Raw genomic sequence first — 21208 nt, forward strand, 5'->3', positions numbered from 1 at the left:
ATTGCTGTGATGTTTTTCCACTTAGTTTTTCTATTTTATTTCTTTATTTTTTAAAATTATATTTGTCAATTTTTTTTAATATTGAGCTGATTGAGAATTTGGTTTTGTAATTTTTTTCTTTAAAACATTATTGTTTGTTACAGTGTTTCTCCGCATGATTTTTTTCTCTCCAAAATTATCTTTTTTTTTTATTTTATTTTTTAATATTGAGCTGGTTAAAAATTACAGTTACAATATGTGAGGAAAGCACTGTAACTTTTTTTAAAAATTATTGTTCATTGCTACAGTGTTTTTTCCCACATGGTATTTTTTATAATTTTTTTCAAATTATCCTTTTCAATTTTATTTTTTTAATATTAAGTTGTTTATGAATTACAATTACAAGTCATTACAAATAAGGCTAAATCATGTGGGGAAGCACTGTAGCTTTCATCACAAAACACTGTGAATTGCTACAGTGTTTCCAACATGATTTTTTTTTTTTTTTGGTGTTTGTTTTGTTATTTTTTTTCTTAAATTGTCTCTGTTGATTTTTTTTTAATATTGAGCTGATTAAGAATTTAGCTTTATAATTTTTTTTCTTTAAAACACTGTGAATTGTTGCAGTGTTTTTCCATGTGATTTTTTTATGATTTTTTTTAAAATTATCTTTGTCGATTTTTTTTTAATATTGAGTTGGTTAAGAATTATAATTACAATAAAACTAAATCATATGAGGAAAGAGTTGTAGTTTTTCTCACAAAACACTGTGGATTGCTACAATATTTCTCTAAATGGTTTTTTATTTTATTTTATTGGGAAAAGCGTTATAGTTTTCCTCACAAAACATTGTCAATTGCTACAATGTTTTTTCTCATGGGTTTTTTTCCTTCCAAAATTATCTTTGTTGGTTTTTTTTTTAATATTAAGTTGGTAGAGAATTTAGCTTTGTAATTCTTTTTTCTTTTTATTAACTGAAAAGCTAAATCATGTGGCGAAAGTACTGTATCTTTCCTCACAAAACACTGTAAATTACTACAAATCATTTTGTTTGGTCTCTAAGTTTTGGATCACCAACACAACTTTTTTTTTCGTCATGAAATATTTGCTCCATCATGTCTTTAATTTCTATTACTTATTTAGCGCTGATTCACAATTATAATATTATCAAATATATTTATTTTATAAGCCCGCGGCAGCGCGCGGACATGTCATCTCGTGTTCACTGTAATATGTGCATGGCAGAAAGTAACAATAAAAGATGGAGCTAATATTAATGTTAATGTTAATTAATTAATAATACATGCTGTTCTGTTGTGGTTGGTTTTTCTTTATAAAAAAATTAAACCGGGTTTTAACCTTCCATCATTTTTGCTGCAATACCCAACAATAGTCAAGTTGACCCAAAAACAATTAGTCAACTACTAATTAAGGTGTAGTCATGGTCACATTGAAAGAATTTTCACATGTATTTTTATTTATTTATTAATATGTGTATAAAGTAATCTATAAATACCTCAACTAATTTTATTAATTTAAAATTAATAATTATATAAATTTTCAATAATTATGCTGACATGTGTATTTTTTAGCTGTGAGGAAAAAATGAAACTCTATGCTTGAATTGAGTCATATAAATAAATAGATAATCTCATTAAAAAATTTATAAACTATATATATATATATATATATATATATATTAACTTTATTAAAAAAAACAAGTGAAAATAGTGTATTTGACCCAATCAAAGGGCTGAAAAGCATAGCCAGTTAGATCAAACGGATTGAGAAAGAGACAGAAAGATGGTGAAATGGGAAGGAGGCCGCCTGCTCCTTGGAATCAATGTGTGTGTTTGTTTAATGAATATTTTTTAATTTCTTAAAAATTAATTTTAATATCAACATCCAAAACAATAAAAAAACAATAATTTTAAATAAAAAAATCAAAAATTTTAAAAATACACAACAAACACGTTTCCAAGCATGTTCATAACAGATATAGTCATCTGATCATCGACCTCACCAAGGTCAGCACTGTCTAACTAGTTTTTTTTTTTTTTTGAAATGTTTTTACGTTCTTTAATTTGGATTTGGTTCAATAAATTTAATGCCTAAATGTCAAAATAACAAAGGAAACCTCTGCTACATGAACAGGTGACCTAGATACACCTTTCATGGTCTTTAATGCTTTACCAAACACTATTTAGGTTGATCCCCTTTTTTATATAAAATAAAATAAAATAGTAAATATTTGTTTATTTTTATATTTTAAAAATATTTTTGAAAAAAATTAAATATTTTTTATTTTTTTATGTTTTCAAATCATTTCAATACACTAATGTCAAAAATTATTTTTAAAAAATAATAAAATATATTATTTTGATGTATTTTCAAGTAAAAAATAACCATATTTATACTTTCAAGCATTAATTCAAAAAAAAAAAAACAACTATACAATGGTGTGTGGGGGTACTGGTCACATTAAAAGAACATTTACATTGACGTGTATATTTGTGTTGTGCCTTCTGAGGGAAACTTGAAACTCTATGCTTAATTTGATTCATATAATTAAATCAATAACTAGATTATAATTGATATAAGTTAAATGAGTTTTTTAAAATTAAATAAAAATAGAAACAACCATATAATTTGACAATAAACTAAAAGAGGAGGGGGGTTTATAATAGAATCAAATATTTTGGATCAATTCAATTGGATAAATTTTAGGTCAATTTAATTGGATCAAATTCAAGTCAGATGTGTAAGGTTGGTTAGTTTTCAACCTTTTTGATAAAGAAATTTTTTAACTTAAAGATATATTTGACAAATATGTTCATAGGTCTATTTTACCGATTTTACTTTAAAGAAAAATGGATTTTACCAAACAAGGTCATATATATATATATATATATATATATATATATATATATATATATATATATTCTTTTAAAAAAATACAAAAGTGTTTTTTTGCATATGATCAGAAAACCTAAAAATTATTTTAGCATTTTTTAAAATCTAAAATACATTGACATGTTTTTTCTTAAAAAAATATTACATAGATTTTACAATAAGTTTGTGAAATTTTAAATGTTTTTTTGTCTATATTTTAAAAATATTAAAAACTTATTTTTAGCAAGAAAATATATTATTTACTTTTAATATAAGTATTGCATCCGACATCGCGACGACCTTAAAAAAATTAAAAAAATTCTAATGAAAAGAACATGTTTTTGGCATCTAGTTCTTTGATAGGAAATGGTCTTGTTTACAGAGTTGTCGTATAATATTATGATAAATAGGAACCCTAATTAGTTAATAGAGATTTTATAATACAAGACTAGTTACGTAAAAGAAAATATATTATCACTCCTTATGTATCTTGCCTAGGGCAAACTGCATTGCTGATTTTATCTTAAATTGCTAAGAGTTTGTTGGTTTATGCTATAATAATCTACTTGTAATTTTCTTGACCCTGATGTCATTAAATATTTAACTATGAATATTTTTAATTTTAGCATTAATAAATATTATGTAGCAAAAAAAAATAGTATTCCTGACTTTGATGTCAATAAATAAACTAGTAAAATTTGAATTGAAAGCAAAGCATGCATATATATATATATATATATATATATATATATATATATATATATATATATATATATATAAAGGATAGGCATGTATGACATACTAGATTCATATTTCATAGTAGAAATCTACAAATCAAATATATAATGAAATTATAAAAACAAAAAAGTATGAGGGATCCATGAATAAATTCAAAAGGGTTTATAAATTTTTTGATATAAAAAAAAAAGAACTCATTTGGTTAAATATCAAAATAAAACAAAAAGAAATGAAATGAAAGGAATTGAGTTGATTGGACCTGAGATAAGCTCTAGCTTTTTTTATGTTTTTTTAGGTGGGGGCTGGGTCCAACCTGCTTGTATATTTTTTTTATGGTCTGATCTACCTTGCACAAGCTAAACTGGGCTGGACTCAGCTAGTCCAGCCTGATTACGGTCTAAGCTAGCGACTCGGTCAAGTAGCATGCACGCCTGCTCTCGAAATCATTGAATTATAATCGATTGCTACAATAGCAAGTAAATCAAATTGACCTATTAAAAATTTAATTAAAAAAACATGTCATTTGACAATTCCAAACTCCAAACACATACTTTTACAGCGACCAGCATTGCTGCTTGGAATGAAAAGAAGGAGGATGAAAAATAACAAATCAATGTAATCTCAAACGCGCAATATGTATTTGGCCCAACCAAGGGGTCGATAAGCAGAGCAAGACATATCATAATGGGTTGGAAAGAGACAGAGAAAGAGAGAGACATTTCATAAAACGCGCAATTCATATTGATCCCTTTGTCCTAAAAAAAGACCCCTTTAGTCAATTAGATTATAAGTTAAATAAATTCTCCGTTGACTAGTAAATATATTTGCCTTTTTTTATTATTGTCATGATTTGGAGGGTTCATAGGAGCAGGAAGCCATCCAGGGAGAGAGAGGCTGCAGCAGGAGAGAGAGCCCGGCTGCTGCTTGGGATCATATATAACAGATTTAGTCGTCCGATCATCGATCTCTCCAAGGTCCGCCCTGGCTTACTAGTTTTTTTTTTTTTTTTATATATATATATATATACAGCTTAGACCGAAGAGAAGTCAGCTAGATTTTGATCATGCAAAATGCTGGTAACTCGGTTTCACGACTTAAACAACTGGTTCATTCTACTCTGTTACTTGCACGTTCTAATTAAAAACCAGACCGAATATAGTTCTGTTCTTTATTAAAAAGCTTAGCTACAGTACCCGGACCTTAATTTACAGGGAAAAAGGTCCTGGTAGAAGGCATTATATATGTGTGTGTGTGTGTGTGTGTGTGTGTGTGTGTGTGTGAGAGAGAGAGAGAGAGAGAGAGAGAGAGAGAGAGAGAGAGATCGTTAAAGTTCGTTTCTTGCTCTGGCTTTCTTGCCTGTATGAAACGGCATATAATAATTATCTTCTTCTTTTTTATGCTAGCACTTTATATATATATATGGTATGGATGAAGACAATTGATTGAAACTTTTATGTTTGCGACAACCCAAGACATTTTATACAAAAAATTTATACGATTTTCTGAAGATTTACATGTTGGCATAAAGTGCCCTGATATTGTGAAATAATAAAGAAATTGCTATATTATTTTTGTTAATATATATCTCAAAAGTGCCTTATTCTGATGAAAAAAGTAACACTCAAAATTGAACTATACACCTGCCATTCATTCTTGGTTTTGTTTTATTACCGATCCAGAATGGAAAAGGGTAAATTTACTGCCAGTGATTCAAACATGAAAAATGATGTTGAAAAGGCAAGTGCATCGAATATTGAAGAGGACAAGGCTAGCGCTTCAGACATTGATGAGGATACTAACATGGCAAGTGCTTCAGACATTGATGAGGATACTAACAAGGCAAGTGCTTCAGACATTGATGAGGATACTAACAAGGCAAGAGCTTCAAATATGAAAATGGTTTGGGACTTGGAAGGAGGATATTATGATATTGACAACGTAGAATGGGAACTTCGAAATATTTGGCTAGAGCTTGAAGGATTAAAGGAGTTGCCCCCTCAAAAGGACCGGGCTGATGAATGCTGTATCTTCAGGGTTCCCAACTCACTTCGAGTCAGAAATCCGGAAGCCTACACTCCACAGCTGATTTCAATAGGTCCTTTTCACCACAGTGATAAAAGACTAGAGGCCATGGAAACGCTGAAAAAAAAATATCAAGGAGAGTTCCTAAAAAGGAATGACATGGATGAGAAGAAATTTATGGATTTTCTAAGAAGATTTCAGAAAAAAGAAGAGAGTATCCGACTCTGTTATTCAGAAGGCTTCTTCATCAAAACAGAATTTTTTGTAAGGATGATCGTGCTGGATGCTGTCTTCATCATTGAGTTTTTGAAGGATTCATATGATGATGACTTTCCTCAAAATCTTGATACCAGGATGATATCTTGCATAGGAGAAGACTTGATGCTACCTGAAAACCAACTACCTTTCTTCGTTATCGACTCTATATATAGCGAGTTTTATCACCCTCGCCAAGATGAACCAAGCATTACTTTTCTTGATCTTGCCACCCGTCATTTTGGAAAGTACCCATTTGCACAAGGGCCAGAATCCACACCACAGACAGAAGTAAGGCATTTCACTGATTTACTAATGAATTTAATGTTGAAAGGAGCCCTCGAGCGAGAAAATCGCTCTAAGCCTATCAAGCTGAAATATAGCGCCGTCACGCTTCGCAAAGCAGGAGTGAAGTTTCAGGTCACCGAAGACAAGTGTTTGTTCAACGTACATTTTGAGAACGGAGTGTTGAAAATACCACTCTTGGAAGTTGATGATTCCTTGGAACGTTTTGTGCGAAATGTCATGGCCTGGGAGCAGTGCTACAAACCGAGTGAAGCTTACATCAGCAACTACTTTAAGTTTATGGACCATCTTATTGACAGGGCAGAAGACGTGGCTTTGCTAGCTGAAGAGGGAATTATTAAGAACTGGCTAGGTGATGACGCCGCAGTTTCAAAGTTGATGAACAACCTTAGCCAACGTAGTGAAAAAACTTCTTATTATAGTGATATCTGTCAAACGCTGAATGCCTACTATGAGAACCCCTGGAACCATAGAAAGGCAACCTTGAAACTCGTATATTTCAGCAATCTTTGGAGAGGTACGGGAACTATTGCTGCAGCTTTCCTTCTAATCCTCACTTTGATACAGACTATAACTTCCCTGAAATCGTCATTCTAGGATTAAATCTTGTTCAGTTTTATTAATCCTACGCAATAATTGATGGGTTTGTTATTGTTGTATTCCTTAGAAATTGTTGTTTTAATTTTAATTCAAAGCTTGCGTAGTTCTAAATGTAGCTATTTCTTGTTGTATTGTCCTGAAACTGATTCTGTACTTGTTCCTTGTGTGATGTCCTTTCCTCTCAAAGCTCTTTTTCTGATTAAATAAAGCTGAAGAATGCATGATCTCAATTTTCACTTGATCATGGCGACTGTGAAGCCTTAAATCCAAAAACTAGTCGAATTATGCCAAGTAAATACCACAAGTCAATATCGGCATCTCCAGGTTCATAAGCTATCGACCTCACAACCAGGATTTCCTGAAGAACTTCCATCAATGTCAATTTCATTGCATCCTGCGGAGGACCTAACCATGAAACCGAACAAGTTTTCTAATGAACAACTAGGTTCGAATCCCTCTTTTGCAACCAAAGAAAAAAAAATACTGTGGTTTCTCTGGGTCAATCTTGTTGCTCTCCATGACAAGCATTTTGATCCGTGATTCCTTGACGCCATGCTCATTCATCAACCATAGCTCAAAACTGTCGTCGTCGTCAAGACCACAAGAACAGATGGAGTTTTCATATACTCCAATTTCTATATCCCAGCAATAGTTATCCAGAGAATGAGAATGATCTATATTTCTCGTTTCCAAGATCAAATGCACATATTACAGTGTAATCAATGTCAATGGTTTCATAACGATCAACTAACATCCATAAATGAACATGGCAAAAGAAGGCCATCAATCTGTGTAGCCATGACAGCCGAGGACTTCTCCAGGTGCCAGTCTCGATTATGAATACCTTAGCAGGAATTCAGAAGAATCTATTGACTCATAAACTCTAATAACCTTATCAATTTATGTGGTTAATTTATACACGATCCATGTGCCTCTATAAATTTATTTGTACCTCTATAATATAAAGTTTCCAAAAATTTCAATGTCACCCTAAACTAATAATAAAACCCCAATCCCTTATGAGAGCCGAATGCCTCTCATCTCTACCGTAGGCGTCGAAGAATAATAATAATAAAAAAAAGCCCCCAAAAAAGAAGAAAAAAACATGAATGGAGTTTTAAACAACCCATATTTTGAATTTTCTTTTTCAAAAAAGGTTTTCAAATTTTTTTTTAGATATTACGAGATGATATGTCCGCACGTTGCCACGGGCTTATAAAACAAACGCACTTGATAGTGTTGTAATTATGAACAAGCGCTAGATAAGTAATAGAAACTAAAGGTATAATAGAGCAAATATTTCATGATGGAAAAAAAGGTTGTGTTGGTGATAAAAAATTTAGAGACTGAACAAAATGATTTGTAGCAATCCACAGTGTTTTGTGAGGAAAAATACAATGCTTTCGCTACATCATTTAGTTTTTATGTTAATAAAAAGAAAAAAAATTACAAAGCTAAATTCTCTACCAACTTAATATTAAAAAAAACCAACAAAGATAATTTTGGAAGGAAAAAAACCCATGAGAAAAAACGTTGTAGTAATTGAAAATGTTTTGTGAGGAAAACTACAGTGCTTTTCCCAATAAAATAAAATAAAAAACCATTTAAAGAAATAATGTAGCAATCCATAGTGTTTTGTGAGAAAAACTACAACGCTTTCCGCATATGAATTAACTTTATTGTAATTATAATTCTTAACCAACTCAATATTAAAAAAAATCGACAAAGATAATTTAAAAAAAAAATCACAAAAAAATCATATTGGAAAACACTATAACAATTGACAGTGTTTTAAAAAAAAAATTACAAAGCTAAATTCTTAATCAGCTAAATATTAAAAAGAAATCGATAGAGATACTTTTAGAAAAAAAATAATAAAAAAAGGGGGGAAATCATGTTGAAAACATTGTAGCAATTCACAATGTTTTGTGATTAAAGCTACATTGTTTCCCGACATGATTTAGCCTTATTTGTAATTGTAATTCTTAAACAGCTCAAAATTAAAAAAAAATAAAAATTGACAAAGATAATTTTGAAAAAATTATAAGAAAAAAAAAACCAAGTGGAGAGCCACTGTAGCAATCCACAATGTTTTGTAAGGAAAGCTATAGTGTTTTCCCCACATGATTAAGTTTTATTACAAAGTTAAATTCTAACCAACTCAATATTAAAAAAATAAAATTGACAAAGATAATTTTTTAAAAAAATTACAAAAAATAAAAACACAAAAGAAACTGGAAAAAAACCATGTGAGGAAAAACTGTATCAATCCATAGTGTTTTGTGAGGAAAAACTTGTATTTACTTATAATTGTAATTCTTAACCAGCTTAATATTTAAAAAATAAAATTAACAAAGACAATTTTAGAAAAAAAAACATAACAAAACAGAAAAAAACCATATGGGAAAAATACTGTAGCAATCCACAGTAATCTGCGAGGAAAGTTACAGTGATTTCCTCACATATTATAACTGTAATTTTTAACTAGCTAAATATTAAAAAATAAAATAGAAAAAGATAATTTAGGAGAAATCATAAAAAAAAAATCATGCGGAGAAACACTGTAGCAATCTACAATGATTTAAAGAAAAAAATATTACCAAACTAAATTCTCAATCAACTCTCAATATTAAAAAAAATCGATAAATATAATTTTGAAAATAAAAAAAATAAAATAGAAAAACTATGTGAGAAAAAACCGCAGAAATCCACAGCATTTCAAAGAAAAAAAATTACAAAGTGAAATTTTTAATCAGCTCAATATTTTAAAAGCAAAATCAACAAAAATAATTTTGAAAAAAAATAAATGAAAAGAAAACAAAGGAAAGTTGAAAAAAAAAGAAAGTAATTTTGGAAAAAAAAGAAAAAAAAGGAGAAAGTTGGGAAAAAATAACAAAATGCAAAAAAAAAAAAAAGAGGAATGCACTGTGGATTACTGTTGTAATACACAGTCTTTTGTGTGGGGGGAACAATGATTCCCCCACACCATTTAGATATTAGTTAATTACACATTAAAGATTCAAGATAAATTTTTTAAAAATGTATATTAAAAAGATCAGATTTTCCTTTTTGTTAGTTACCATGTGTTTAATATTAATATATAAAATGCCTTTTAAAAGTGTTTTTCATTTAAAATTGCATTGAAATAATTTTTTCAGATTTTTTACATAAAAACCATTAAAAGTCACTAAAAAACAATATCAATTTGATGTTTTTACAAGCAAAATACACTTTTAAAACACATTAGAACAAAAACAAAAACAAACAGCCTTTTAATATTTTTAAATTTATAAGATAACGTTTAGTTACTGTCCTGAGATAAAAAAGACATAAACAGAGGAGATAAGATAAAAAAAAAAGATGGAGATAAAATTGTGTTTGATAGTGATATACAAGATAAATTGATCATCTCTATATTTTATTTGGTTATGGTAGATAAGATAAAATAAAATGTGAAAAAAATCTATTTTACCTTGTCAAATGTATTATTATTTTTTTACTTTATTTTATATTGAGTGTTGAAATTAATAATATTATAATAATAATAGTTATAAAATCAGGAATGACTTGATGAAATGACCAGATGCTTGGATTGGTCCAAGTTTAAGAAAAAATAAAGGAAAGATGAATTTGGTTGATCAAAAACCATGGTAAAAAATCTATTAACTTTTTTGAAAAAAAAAATTAGTCAAAAAAAGGTTACTTTGATATTTTTTTTTTAAATTAGGCTAGTCGATTTGACCCTCCCGACTTGTGACCTTAATCTTGTCTTGAATTGACTCTCGAGTCGGGTTTTAAAATTATGATAATAATCACTTTTATCTATACGTTGACTTGAGTCATCCCATATTGACTCTCTTAATCCGTGACCTAGGCCTTGTCTTTATTGATATCAAGTTAGGTTTTAAAATTATAATAATAATAATGTTTATCCTTACATTGATCTGGGTCAATGTAGTGTTGACCCTTCCGACTCGTGATCTAGGCTTTGCCTTAGTTAACCCTCGAATCAGTTCTTAAAATTATAATAATAATTATTTTTATTTTTATATTGACTAGAGTCAACCTAAACTTTATATTTTTATTTGTCTTAGTTAAACAATTTTAAAATAAAAAGTTTTTCACAATAATATTATAAAAATAAAAAAATATTATTTTTAAAGACTTATCTTCTCTTTACCTTCTTATTTAAAAATATATAAATTCACTTAAAAATTATCTTAAAATAAAGTTTTTAATACCCTTATATCTTTAACCAAGCATATTTATATGTTTACTTTTTGTCCCTGCAAAGTAATCAAACGTTACCAAAGATTATCATTGGAAAAGCATGAACATTGTTAAATATGGAAGAGCAAAACATCACATGCATCACACGTGACAAAATAAACAAAGGAAAACAAGCCATGGCCAGAACAGAGTATTGGCAATTAGGAACACCGAAAATGGAGAAACAGAGAGAGAGGATAGAGGAGCTGCTAAAATTCACTCTTGAATCCCATATTAACCAAACCCTAGAATTCAATCTAGGACTCTCCAAAGACTTCTGCATTAACCTCCTCGAAGAAGACCCAAATGACATGTTATGTCACTCCACACCAACACCAACACCAACAGGTAATAAAAACCATTTAAGAAATTATTTTTCAACTTAAAGATTTGATTTTTATGCTAAAATGCTCAAATGGTCTGCAGATTCTTTTGATGGGGTTGCTCTATATCCGTTGTATAAACGTTTAGCTTCAGCTTTGTATCGGTCTGTAAAGTCTGGTGCTGTATGTAGAACTTATGAGAAGATGGTGTTTGCTGATAAAGATAGCAACTTGAAGCAGAAAGAAGAGAATTGGGATCAGTTAATTAAAGAGAAGGGACTTGAATTGATAAATGTAAGCTTTTGTTGTAGGTTCTTGAGTATCTTTAATTAATATTGATTGGTGATTAAAGGGTTTTTTTTTCTCTTGATCAGGTTTTGGAGGGTATATCTTGTGAAATTCATGTTCAAGAACCTTACTTTTCACTCTTGAAAGGTATTATTTTTGTTTCTTTGATATGGGGTTTTTCCATGTTTTTGGCTTTTAATTTTTCTTTTTGGATTGTCTGTTGTTTATGTGGTTCAAGACATGTTCTTTAGTAATCTGGGGTTGTGTGTATAGATGGGAGGAAAACAATCGAAGGAAGGTGTGCTACTGGTGATTACAAAAGGTAGATGATTTGCCATATGGTTTAAGTACACCATCATGAATATTTTCAAGTTAATGATTGTGCAATCTTTAAAGAACTCTGTGCTAGAAAGTGGATGAATGTCTGTTGTAGTAGCTTATATTTGGCTTGTTTTGCTGCTGTTAGAATTGAGCCGGGTGATTTGATTCTCGTTAACAAAATTGTGGTACTTAAAGTGGAGGTGAGACCACATTTATAAGTTGAATTCATTCATTTATATTTCCAGTCTGGCCTATAAAACAATTTTATCTATTTCCAGGATGTTCGCAGATATGCTTCATTTTTGAAGATGTTGCAAGCTGAGAGTCTCGAGAAAGTCCTTCCTGGAGTTAAAACTGTTGAAGAAGGTAAACCTAGTTTTGTGTTGATGTTTAGTCTTTGCTGTCAAAATGATGTTCTTAGTTGAGGCATTGCAATGATGAGTTGCTAGAATTAAGTTGTCATGCCTCTTAAGAACAAGTAACGCTGGGAGTTAATTAAACTCCAAGACTTTATTTAACTTGTTAAGTATAGGGGGTAGGGTTTCTTTTATTTGTGCATAACAGTTAATTGGGTTGTAAACTTCTAAAATGTTCTGGTTTGCATTTCTGGAAGAATCTTTACAATACACTCTTTGCTCCAAGTAATCTTTTAAATTCTTTGCGTTGTTTGGAATGAGAGATGTATTGAAAAAACTGTTACTTGCGATTGCTTTCTTGAATTTATAAGGTCTGAATTGTATAACAGTTATGATTTGATGGCAAGCCAGGTGTGAAGATTTATAGGAAGTTTTATACAGAAGAAAAGGAAATGTCTAATGGTGTCCTCGCAATCTGTGTTTCAAAACTGGCTGCCCAGCCATACCTTTCTTTGGCTAGCATACTGTTTGTGAGTTTTTCCTGAACTCTTGTGATTCCTATGTTTTATTGCGTGAGACTTGAGCCTGATTTTTATATTGCAGATCATCAGGATATGTATGTGACATAATATATATCATGCGCATCATGTTTAGAAATAGTCATAGATGTCCTGTAAAATGACACCGAGAGCTAAAAGTTCTGATTATTTTGGTGTCTCTAATTCAGGGATTAAGTTATGGAGGTGTTCGGAGGCTACTGGGTCTTGCAGATACTGGTGGAACAGTTTCTAATGCCCTACCTCCACCAAGATCAACGCTTCTTTCATCCTTCATTTTCCCCTATAATCCAAATGTAAAATTATGGTTTGTTATGAATTGTTTCATGCTTTATGCTATCTCCAAAGGTGTTCTTTTAGCTCGTTCTGGACCCTTTTATACAAGAAACTGGATTGCATTGAATTGGTCTGTTCAAAATTTGGATTCAATAAAAATCTTAGTAGAGAAACCTCATAACTTAGGCCACATATCCATTAAAATGCAAACAACAACTATTCTAGGAAGAGTAGAAAGGTCTACCTTGTTTTTTTCTTAATATTTTGACATGTTAATCTATTTATTATCTTCCACGTGAATCTGTTTATCTTCCAATTTAGCATCCGTGAGAGAATTATACAGTATAAAGGGTACAATCTCTTGGTTGATGGACTTAGGCCATGTTTGTTTCCCGGAATTCATTTTCCGGGAAACCACTTTCCAAACTTTCCTGTGTTTGTTTGCCACTAGGAAAGTTGGTCAACGGAAAACACTTTCCGGTCAACGGAAAACACTTTCTGGTCAACGGAAACACTTTTCGGTCAACGGAAAACACTTTCCAGTCAAAGAAAAATTTGTGTTTGTTTTCCGGAAAGTGGTTTCCGGGAAACCACTTTCCAAACTTTCATGTGTTTGTTTGCCATTGGAAAAGTTGGTCAATGGAAAACACTTTCCAGTCAAAGGAAAATTTGGCTTGGTTTTCAGGAAAGTGTTTTCCTGAAAAATTTGGGCGGAAAACACTTTCCGGAAGTTGTGAAAAATTTAGAAATGTCATTATTTGCTGATTATATCAAATTTGATCCCCAAACTTTTGATTGCTATATATAATTTGTTTTGAATATTTATTTTTCAATTTCTTCTCTTAAAATTTAATTTTTATATTAATTTTGGTCCTTATTTTTATAATTGCTATTTGCTTTTTCCTTATCATTTTTTTATTGAAATTTTTTGTCTATCAAATTTGATCCTCATTCTTTTGATTTTTACTTATTTTATTTAAAATAATTTATGAAATGTTTATTATTATTATTTTAATTTCTTCACCTTTTATTTTTTTTAATTTTTTAGATTTGATCTCTATTATTTTGATTATTATTTATTTTATTTGAGATAATTTATGAAATTATATTTTTTTTTTCAATTTCATTCTCATTCAACTTTTTAATTTGTAAGATTTGTTCCTCATTATTTTAATAAACTTGAAAAAATAAAACATTAATAAGTTATTTTCCAGCTCATTTTCCATAGCATAACTAAACACTGGAAAGTGTTTTCCAACTTATTTTCCATTACACTACCAAACATCGGAAAATACTTTCCCGGAATTCACTTTCCCAGGAATTCACTTTCCAAAAGGAAACTACTTTCCTGCAAACAAACGGGGCCTTAGTATTCATGTTGCCTTGAGACATCTCAAGCAGTGGCAGCCCAGAACTTATTCATTTTTTTTTCATTCTCTATGGACACATTTCCTACTTTTTTCTCTTTTAGCAAAGTGTCAAGGAAGCACGCTGTCTTCCAAGTTCATTATGCTGAAACAAGTTCATGAGTGCCAATTTTAGAATTTTCTCGAGCTTGATTTTGTAAATATTTTGTGCTTCATGATTCTGAATTTTTTCTTGATTGGCTTGAGATCAAAGGCAGTGCCTTAACTCATGGAGCGAGGGCCTTGGCAAAGCATGCTGAAAGGAGCAGAGACAGATATTGGGGTATTCTTGGTGGAAGTGGTGAGTACCTTTTAGGATTTCAGTCCTTGAACCAGAATTCTCATGTTATTGTTGTGTACAGAAGTCATTTGTGTGTTAATCTTTTGCATGTTGTTCTTTTCCGTTGCATTTTAGGATTAACATGTTTTTTCTTACGTCAGTGAGGTGTTCTCCTCCCTTCTTCTTTTGAGCCACTCAACAGTTACCACTAGCCACTTACTCTCACAAGATTGTTATTCACTTCTAGAACTGTCAGCGCCACAAACATCACCTGCTAGCACTTTACAATCAGGACAACATTTTTTAAATCTAAAACTTGACCTACAGAACTCACAGTAATCTATGGAAAATTCCATGGAGAGTCTCCTGACTATTTTAACTCTGACCAAACCCCTCTCTCCTATGATCCTACCTCTGGTTATCATCAATCAATGAAAACCTTAGCTAGCAGCATGATTCCCTTCCCCAAATTCTGCCACAGATGCTTCTTAACGGGAGCAACAGTCATCAATAATATCATTATTAATTGTCATCACTTATTATTATAAGAAAATGGATATGTTTTACGAGTTACATGGTTGTGCAAGGATATGGTCCTTTGTTTGTTAAGGAATTGAGTGTCACATGAGCAGAAAGGGTTTTTCTTTTATTGGCCTTACTATCATATGCCTGGTTACTAACTGATATATTGTAGATTCTACAAAAAATAGGCTTGCAATGAATGTCATCAGTCGCTTAATAGCTTCTTGTTGCTGGTCAAACATTCATGTTGTTCCACAACATGGGGCTGTTTTTGAGATAAGGGTGGCTGATGGTTATGGAGCACGTTGGTCTAAGGATGGAACTAAGGTATATATATGTTATTGTAGTGTTCCTTGTAACTTCGTGTCTACATGCATGAATGGATAACAGGCTAGAAAACAAAAAAAAGACGTGTTCAGGTGAATCAGGATTGGCTCAGGCTTAAAATATGCAAAATTTTCAAGCAAAACATGAAAGTTGTGCTAATTGAGGCCTTCTTTTCTTGTGGATAAAAGAACATGTTGTTTTAGAGAGAAGAAATTACAAGAAAAACCTGGAGAAGACATCCAAAAAAGTAGAAAATGAGGGCACCGAAGGCAAAGTATAAGAGCACTGAAATCACATTTAGACCCTACTCTATGCTATGTTGTTCTCTGCATAACAGCTTGGTACCCTGTTGTGTGCCCCTAAACTGAGTGCGTGTAATGATGGATTCCTAATGAAATTGACCGGTCGACGAAACCAATCGAATTATCAGAGTAGCTTATTGTGAGATTTGTGTGGTTTTTACAAGTTGTATCTCAGTACTTGTCTTGGAAGTACCTTCAACTGTAACATCCTAGCCAAAGAGCTGGTAGCTCAAGTGGCACCATGACCCCCCTCGCGCCCCCTAGAGATCTCAGGTTTGAACCTCTTCTTTGTAACCAAAAAGAAAAAAGAATAAAACACTATAGCATGCTAGATTTATCAGTTAGGACAATGCTTACCACTCATCTGCATCTCTTCATAGAATTGTTTCTCCCAAGGAACAATCTGGCAAAAAATCTGGTTTTGTTTGCATCAAGGGATTCAAGAGTGTGGATTTTATGAAGTTATTTTTATTGTTCTCAAACTGACTGCTCGACAGTGCCTACATATCATTTCAAAAGCATTTCCATCTGATTATGGTAATCCTTTGAGCTAAAAATTAAAAAAAAGACATTCAAAGAAATCAGTTGCTTTGACTCTGTCCATTCACTGACAAGCAGTAAGGCTGGCAGTTCCAATCTCTAGATATGATGGCACAGCCATCCATTCCCATCTCTCTCTCAACCTTTTTACTAGCTGTGCTAGTGGTTGCTTTAGGAAAGCATGCATATAACTGTTACTTTTAGTGCTAAAACCTGTTATTGGATTGTAAGAATTGTCCTCAGAAATATTTGGTTTTAACAATGTGAATTCAATTGGCTTTTTGCTTACCTGCTGACTCTGACCCTGTTATCACTGCCCAAGATATAACTCACTCACTGTTTTTGTGTCATTTCAGTTCATAGGATTTCTTGAACCATACATCGAAGATGGTCACTCAAGAGGATGGAAGCATTAGTTTGCGTGAGGAGGCATAACTACTAGCATCCTTGGACGAACTTTCTCAAAGTATTGGTGCACCCGCCCTACCCCTACCCTCTCTTTTCTTTTATGTCATTTCAGTTAATAGGATTTCTTGAACCACAAATGGATGGTGGTAACTTAAAAGGAATGAAACCATAATTTGTGTGGGGACATTCCTATTGGTGTCTTTGATCTATAAAAATGCCATCATGACGGTCCATCTTATGATAAAAATGCCATCATGATGGTCCATCTTTGATCTATAAAAATGCCATCATGATGGTCCATCTTATGATACTGACTGGGACTTTAATAATTGAGGTCATTTATTTTTATTGACGTTCAATCTCTGCCCCTTAATTGAAAACTTGAATCCACTGTATTCTTGAGCTTGGCTGGTGAGGGGCAATAATCGTGGTGGAACTAGCATTGGTTGGGTGGTGTCCATGCAGATATCTTGATCATGTCTTATGGGAAGTATATTGGAGGTTTACAATCATTCCTTAAATAAGTGGTTATCTCTTGTTAGCATGTCCTGGCTCATACACGCCCATTCTTTGCTTATGTGACAAAAGTACTAACATTATGGTTGAGAAGCAGCCTACAGAAAATATACAGTGTGTGGCATGTATCAGTACAGGTTGTTCAGGCAACTTGAAATAATATTGAAAATGTTGATTGGTGATGACGATAAGAGTAAATATTGCATTTCTTGGCTGCCATCATGATAGATTTCATGTGGTTTTCCTTGCGACAAGACTTGCATCAATATAAATAACAAGGCAGTAACAGATCAAGCGCTGGGCACTGTCGGCAAGTGCTTGTGCATATTACAACTGTTAAATGAACCATCATCCTCAGCCCCGCCATGCATTAACATTTAGTGTGTGTAATTATCTTGTGGACAATTGATGTTAACATTTTTAAGGATTCTCAAAAGCATGCAACATACACTGGCTAAAGACAATCTTTGTTTCCTCTCATTTTGTTACTTCTCTATTATTATCTGAATGGTCATGCAGTTTGGCTTTATTGATGTACCTCTTGATTTATAAAGTTCTATTGTCAATCTATTTGCCCCATGTGTCTCCTCTTCTAGCACATAAGTCACTCAATTTCTCTTAAACACGGTTAGTGTTGTAGTTTCACCGATTTCCTTTTGCAAGAGGTTGATGTCGTTAAATCTCATCGTGTTTATGATCGGTGTTGGCCCCCTTGTCTAAAACTAAAGGCTCATAGATTTCTGAAAGTTACAGAATAATGAGAGTTGTATGGAAAAGATTTCTAACACAAATACAAGGGCTTTCATTGATCTGACACTGATTTTATCTGTTTTGCCAGGCATCTTTTAGGTGTTTCCGGTAGTATATTGTGAGTCTCTCCCGTATCATTGTTGATATTGAAGCAAACTACTGTTTACTTTACCAATCTGTAAACTAAAGTAAAGCATCAAATTAAAACTCTGGAAATAATTTGATGCTGCTAACATGGGATCAACTGCTTTGAGGTGGCCATTTCTCTTGTAGTGAGATAACCTAGGCAAACCCCTTATCTTCCTATTTTTCTTATTCTGCACTATCGAAACCTCAATCGGTTGTTTTCTTTCGGTTCAGCATGAGGTCTGATGAGTCCTAGGCAATACAATGAGGTAGCTTCCTCTTAAAATCCCAAGCCTCTCCGTGTTTTCTAGGATCTAACATGAAACGTTCTAGTGAAAAACCATAGTCTTAACTATCTAGGCATTTTCCCAAGAAATGTAACCTTCGTAGTGGCAAAACTCACGAAATGATGAAGAAAACAATAAAAATCTATATACAAAATCATGGGTTTTGTATAAGATTGATAAGCTAATGGAGCCAAGTAACATCTGCCTACCAAAATTCTACTTATCCTACTATACAAGCTAGAAGAACATGTCATGTTGGCTCATCAATTTTCCCATCTAACATCGTAATCAATATTATTAAAATCATCATTTACTCTCCAATAAAACCTTCATATCATCATCAACTTTATCCGCCAAGATTTTGTTCATCGAAAATCACTCGAAGAAGATAACTAAATAGTAATGAACATAAGCTTGGCACTGAATCGTTGGAGAAATTTTCCTGCCTCATGTCTGTGGTTGGGCTCATATGAGATTGAACTTTACAAAGGTTCCCTCGAGAGTTTGTTGTCTGCTTTTGACTTTTGAGGACTTCTTTCCCATTTTTCCACTGTTTTCTCTTTTTAATTGTCTAAAGAAAGATATTGTAGTAATACCCCTCTACAAATTCTTTCATATACAGAGTTGTTCTTCGTCGATAAGCAATCAAAACTACATATTTTGATTATTTATAGTCTCTTTAAAAAAAAATGAAAGTTAGAAGAGATAAGATTGAAAAATGAATTGCCAACAATACAACTATGAAACATAAACTTGTTATTTAAATTCATCAAGATTTCATTTTATAATTCTCGCAGGCCAGCCAGCTTTAACCCTAATAATGAACACTTCATTTCTATACAGTTATATCATTTCATGCTCTATTTTTTTTTAATAAATCATCAAGATATTCTCGAATCAATTTATATATCAATCCTCTCTATGATAATCTTGAATGAATATCACTGCTAAATTTTTAATTTTGACCGCAAAGCTTAAACTCATAAAATTAAGAGAGAAAATAAATCTCAATACTTTACCATTTCTTGAAGTCTTGTTTTTTTTTTAATCATAAAATTGAAGTCTTGTTGTTTTCTCCATTCTATGTAAATTATACATAAATGTATAAGCTTGAATGTGATGTATGAGAAACACATGCAGACAATGTGGGCTACAAAATCATGGGCCACATGAATGGGAGTCACCATAAATACCATATTATTTTAAGAGAGGAAAGAAAATAATAAAAAAAAACCATATTATTTTAAGAGAGGAAAGAAAATAAAATAAAAACTTGAAGCAAAGACATACAATTTCTCCAATGATTTGATTGAGAAACCCTTGTCTTCTTGTCTAATCATTAGCATGGAATAATCTTCTTTTAGATACCATTTAATTTTGTTCTATCCACCTTTAAACCCTTAATTTGTATCTTCATCAATGGATTCTTAATAGAAAAATCTGCAATATATGTGCTAGTTTTGTTTTGTTTTCCAATGAACTTTTTATTATTATCTCAATGCAGAAAAGATGGATATAATTAGAATAGAGAAGATATATTTTTTTTTTTAGTATAAATTCTCTCTAAAACTATTATAGATATTAATTTATTTTATATTTTTATCTTTATATTTTCAACCACATGTTCCCCCCCCCTCTCTCTCTCTCTCTCTCTCTCTCTCTCTCTCTCTCTCTCTCTCTCTCTCTCTCTCTCTATATATATATATATATATATATATATATATATATATATATATATATTATGTTTTAGTACACTAACTAAATGCAACCTAAATAATTCTTTAAATACATGATTTGTTCATATATTGGATATTGAAAAATAATATAAATCATATCTTGAGATCTTACCTAACAATTTAAACCATTAGGTTAAAATGATTTTTTAATATGGTATCAAAGTTTTAATGACCATGTGGTCATGAGTTCAAATCTCATTACCCTCATTTATTTAATAAAAAATAAGCATAAAGTAATGTAGACTTGTGCAAATTTTAAAATCAAATAACTTTTATTTAAGGAGATGTATTAAAAAATAATATAAATTATATTTTAAAATTTCACCTAACAATTTAAATTATTAGGTTAAAATGATTATATTAAAATCATTTATTATTATATTTTACTCGGAATGTTCATATCAGTCTCTCTCTCTTTTTCTGATTCTTTCTCTGCCTTTGTTTTTGTGTGTTGAGTGATGCCAAAGTACTTAACTTGACAGCTTTAGAGCCTGTTTGGCTCTGTGGTTGAACCTGTGTTTGACTAAATTTTATTATTTTTTTTGCTAAAATTAAGTGCGGTTTGTACTTTTTGGATCGTTTTGATGTCAAAAATTATTTTAAAAAAATAAAAAAATATCATTAGTATGTATTTCGGCACGAAAAGCTATTTGAAAAGCCACCACTACTACACTGCGAAACATTTTTTAATAAAGCATCAACAACTTTAATGGGGTTTGCAAGCTTTAACCTAAAGTCAGGCCTTCCTCGCTAGCTAATTCCTTTTTAAAGTGAAATCCTGTGCAGTGACAGAAACTTGCCTCTTTAATTAATTACTACTATGATT

At 31.4% G+C, this 21208-nt stretch overlaps 2 protein-coding genes across 5 annotated transcripts; both read left to right on the forward strand.

The window, feature by feature from the left end:
* Positions 1-4381: 4381 nt before the first annotated feature.
* LOC133672963 (UPF0481 protein At3g47200-like) lies at positions 4382-7022 on the forward strand. Its single transcript, XM_062093539.1, has 2 exons — positions 4382-4583; positions 5289-7022. Exon 2 carries the CDS (start codon positions 5290-5292, stop codon positions 6787-6789), a length of 1500 nt encoding a protein of 499 aa, XP_061949523.1. The 5' UTR covers positions 4382-4583; position 5289; the 3' UTR covers positions 6790-7022.
* A 4117-nt stretch (positions 7023-11139) lies between these two features.
* Positions 11140-17326, forward strand: LOC133673492 (uncharacterized). 4 transcript variants are annotated; one of them, XM_062094340.1, is made up of 11 exons: positions 11143-11409; positions 11488-11678; positions 11759-11819; positions 11946-11994; positions 12139-12193; positions 12272-12359; positions 12761-12879; positions 13077-13202; positions 14796-14889; positions 15563-15717; positions 16916-17326. In XM_062094340.1, the coding sequence occupies exons 1-11, from the start codon at positions 11199-11201 to the stop codon at positions 16973-16975; spliced, it is 1209 nt and encodes a 402-aa protein (XP_061950324.1). In that variant the 5' UTR covers positions 11143-11198; the 3' UTR covers positions 16976-17326. The 4 variants fall into 4 exon arrangements, with proteins under 4 accessions (XP_061950327.1, XP_061950326.1, XP_061950325.1 ...); XM_062094343.1 differs by lacking the exon at positions 16916-17326 and having other exon boundaries at positions 11140-11409; positions 15579-15717; XM_062094342.1 differs by lacking the exon at positions 15563-15717 and having other exon boundaries at positions 11141-11409.
* The last annotated feature ends 3882 nt before the right edge of the window (positions 17327-21208 follow it).

The sequence above is a fragment of the Populus nigra genome, chromosome 14, assembly GCF_951802175.1.
Source record: "Populus nigra chromosome 14, ddPopNigr1.1, whole genome shotgun sequence".
In the NCBI taxonomy this organism is placed as follows: domain Eukaryota; kingdom Viridiplantae; phylum Streptophyta; class Magnoliopsida; order Malpighiales; family Salicaceae; genus Populus; species Populus nigra.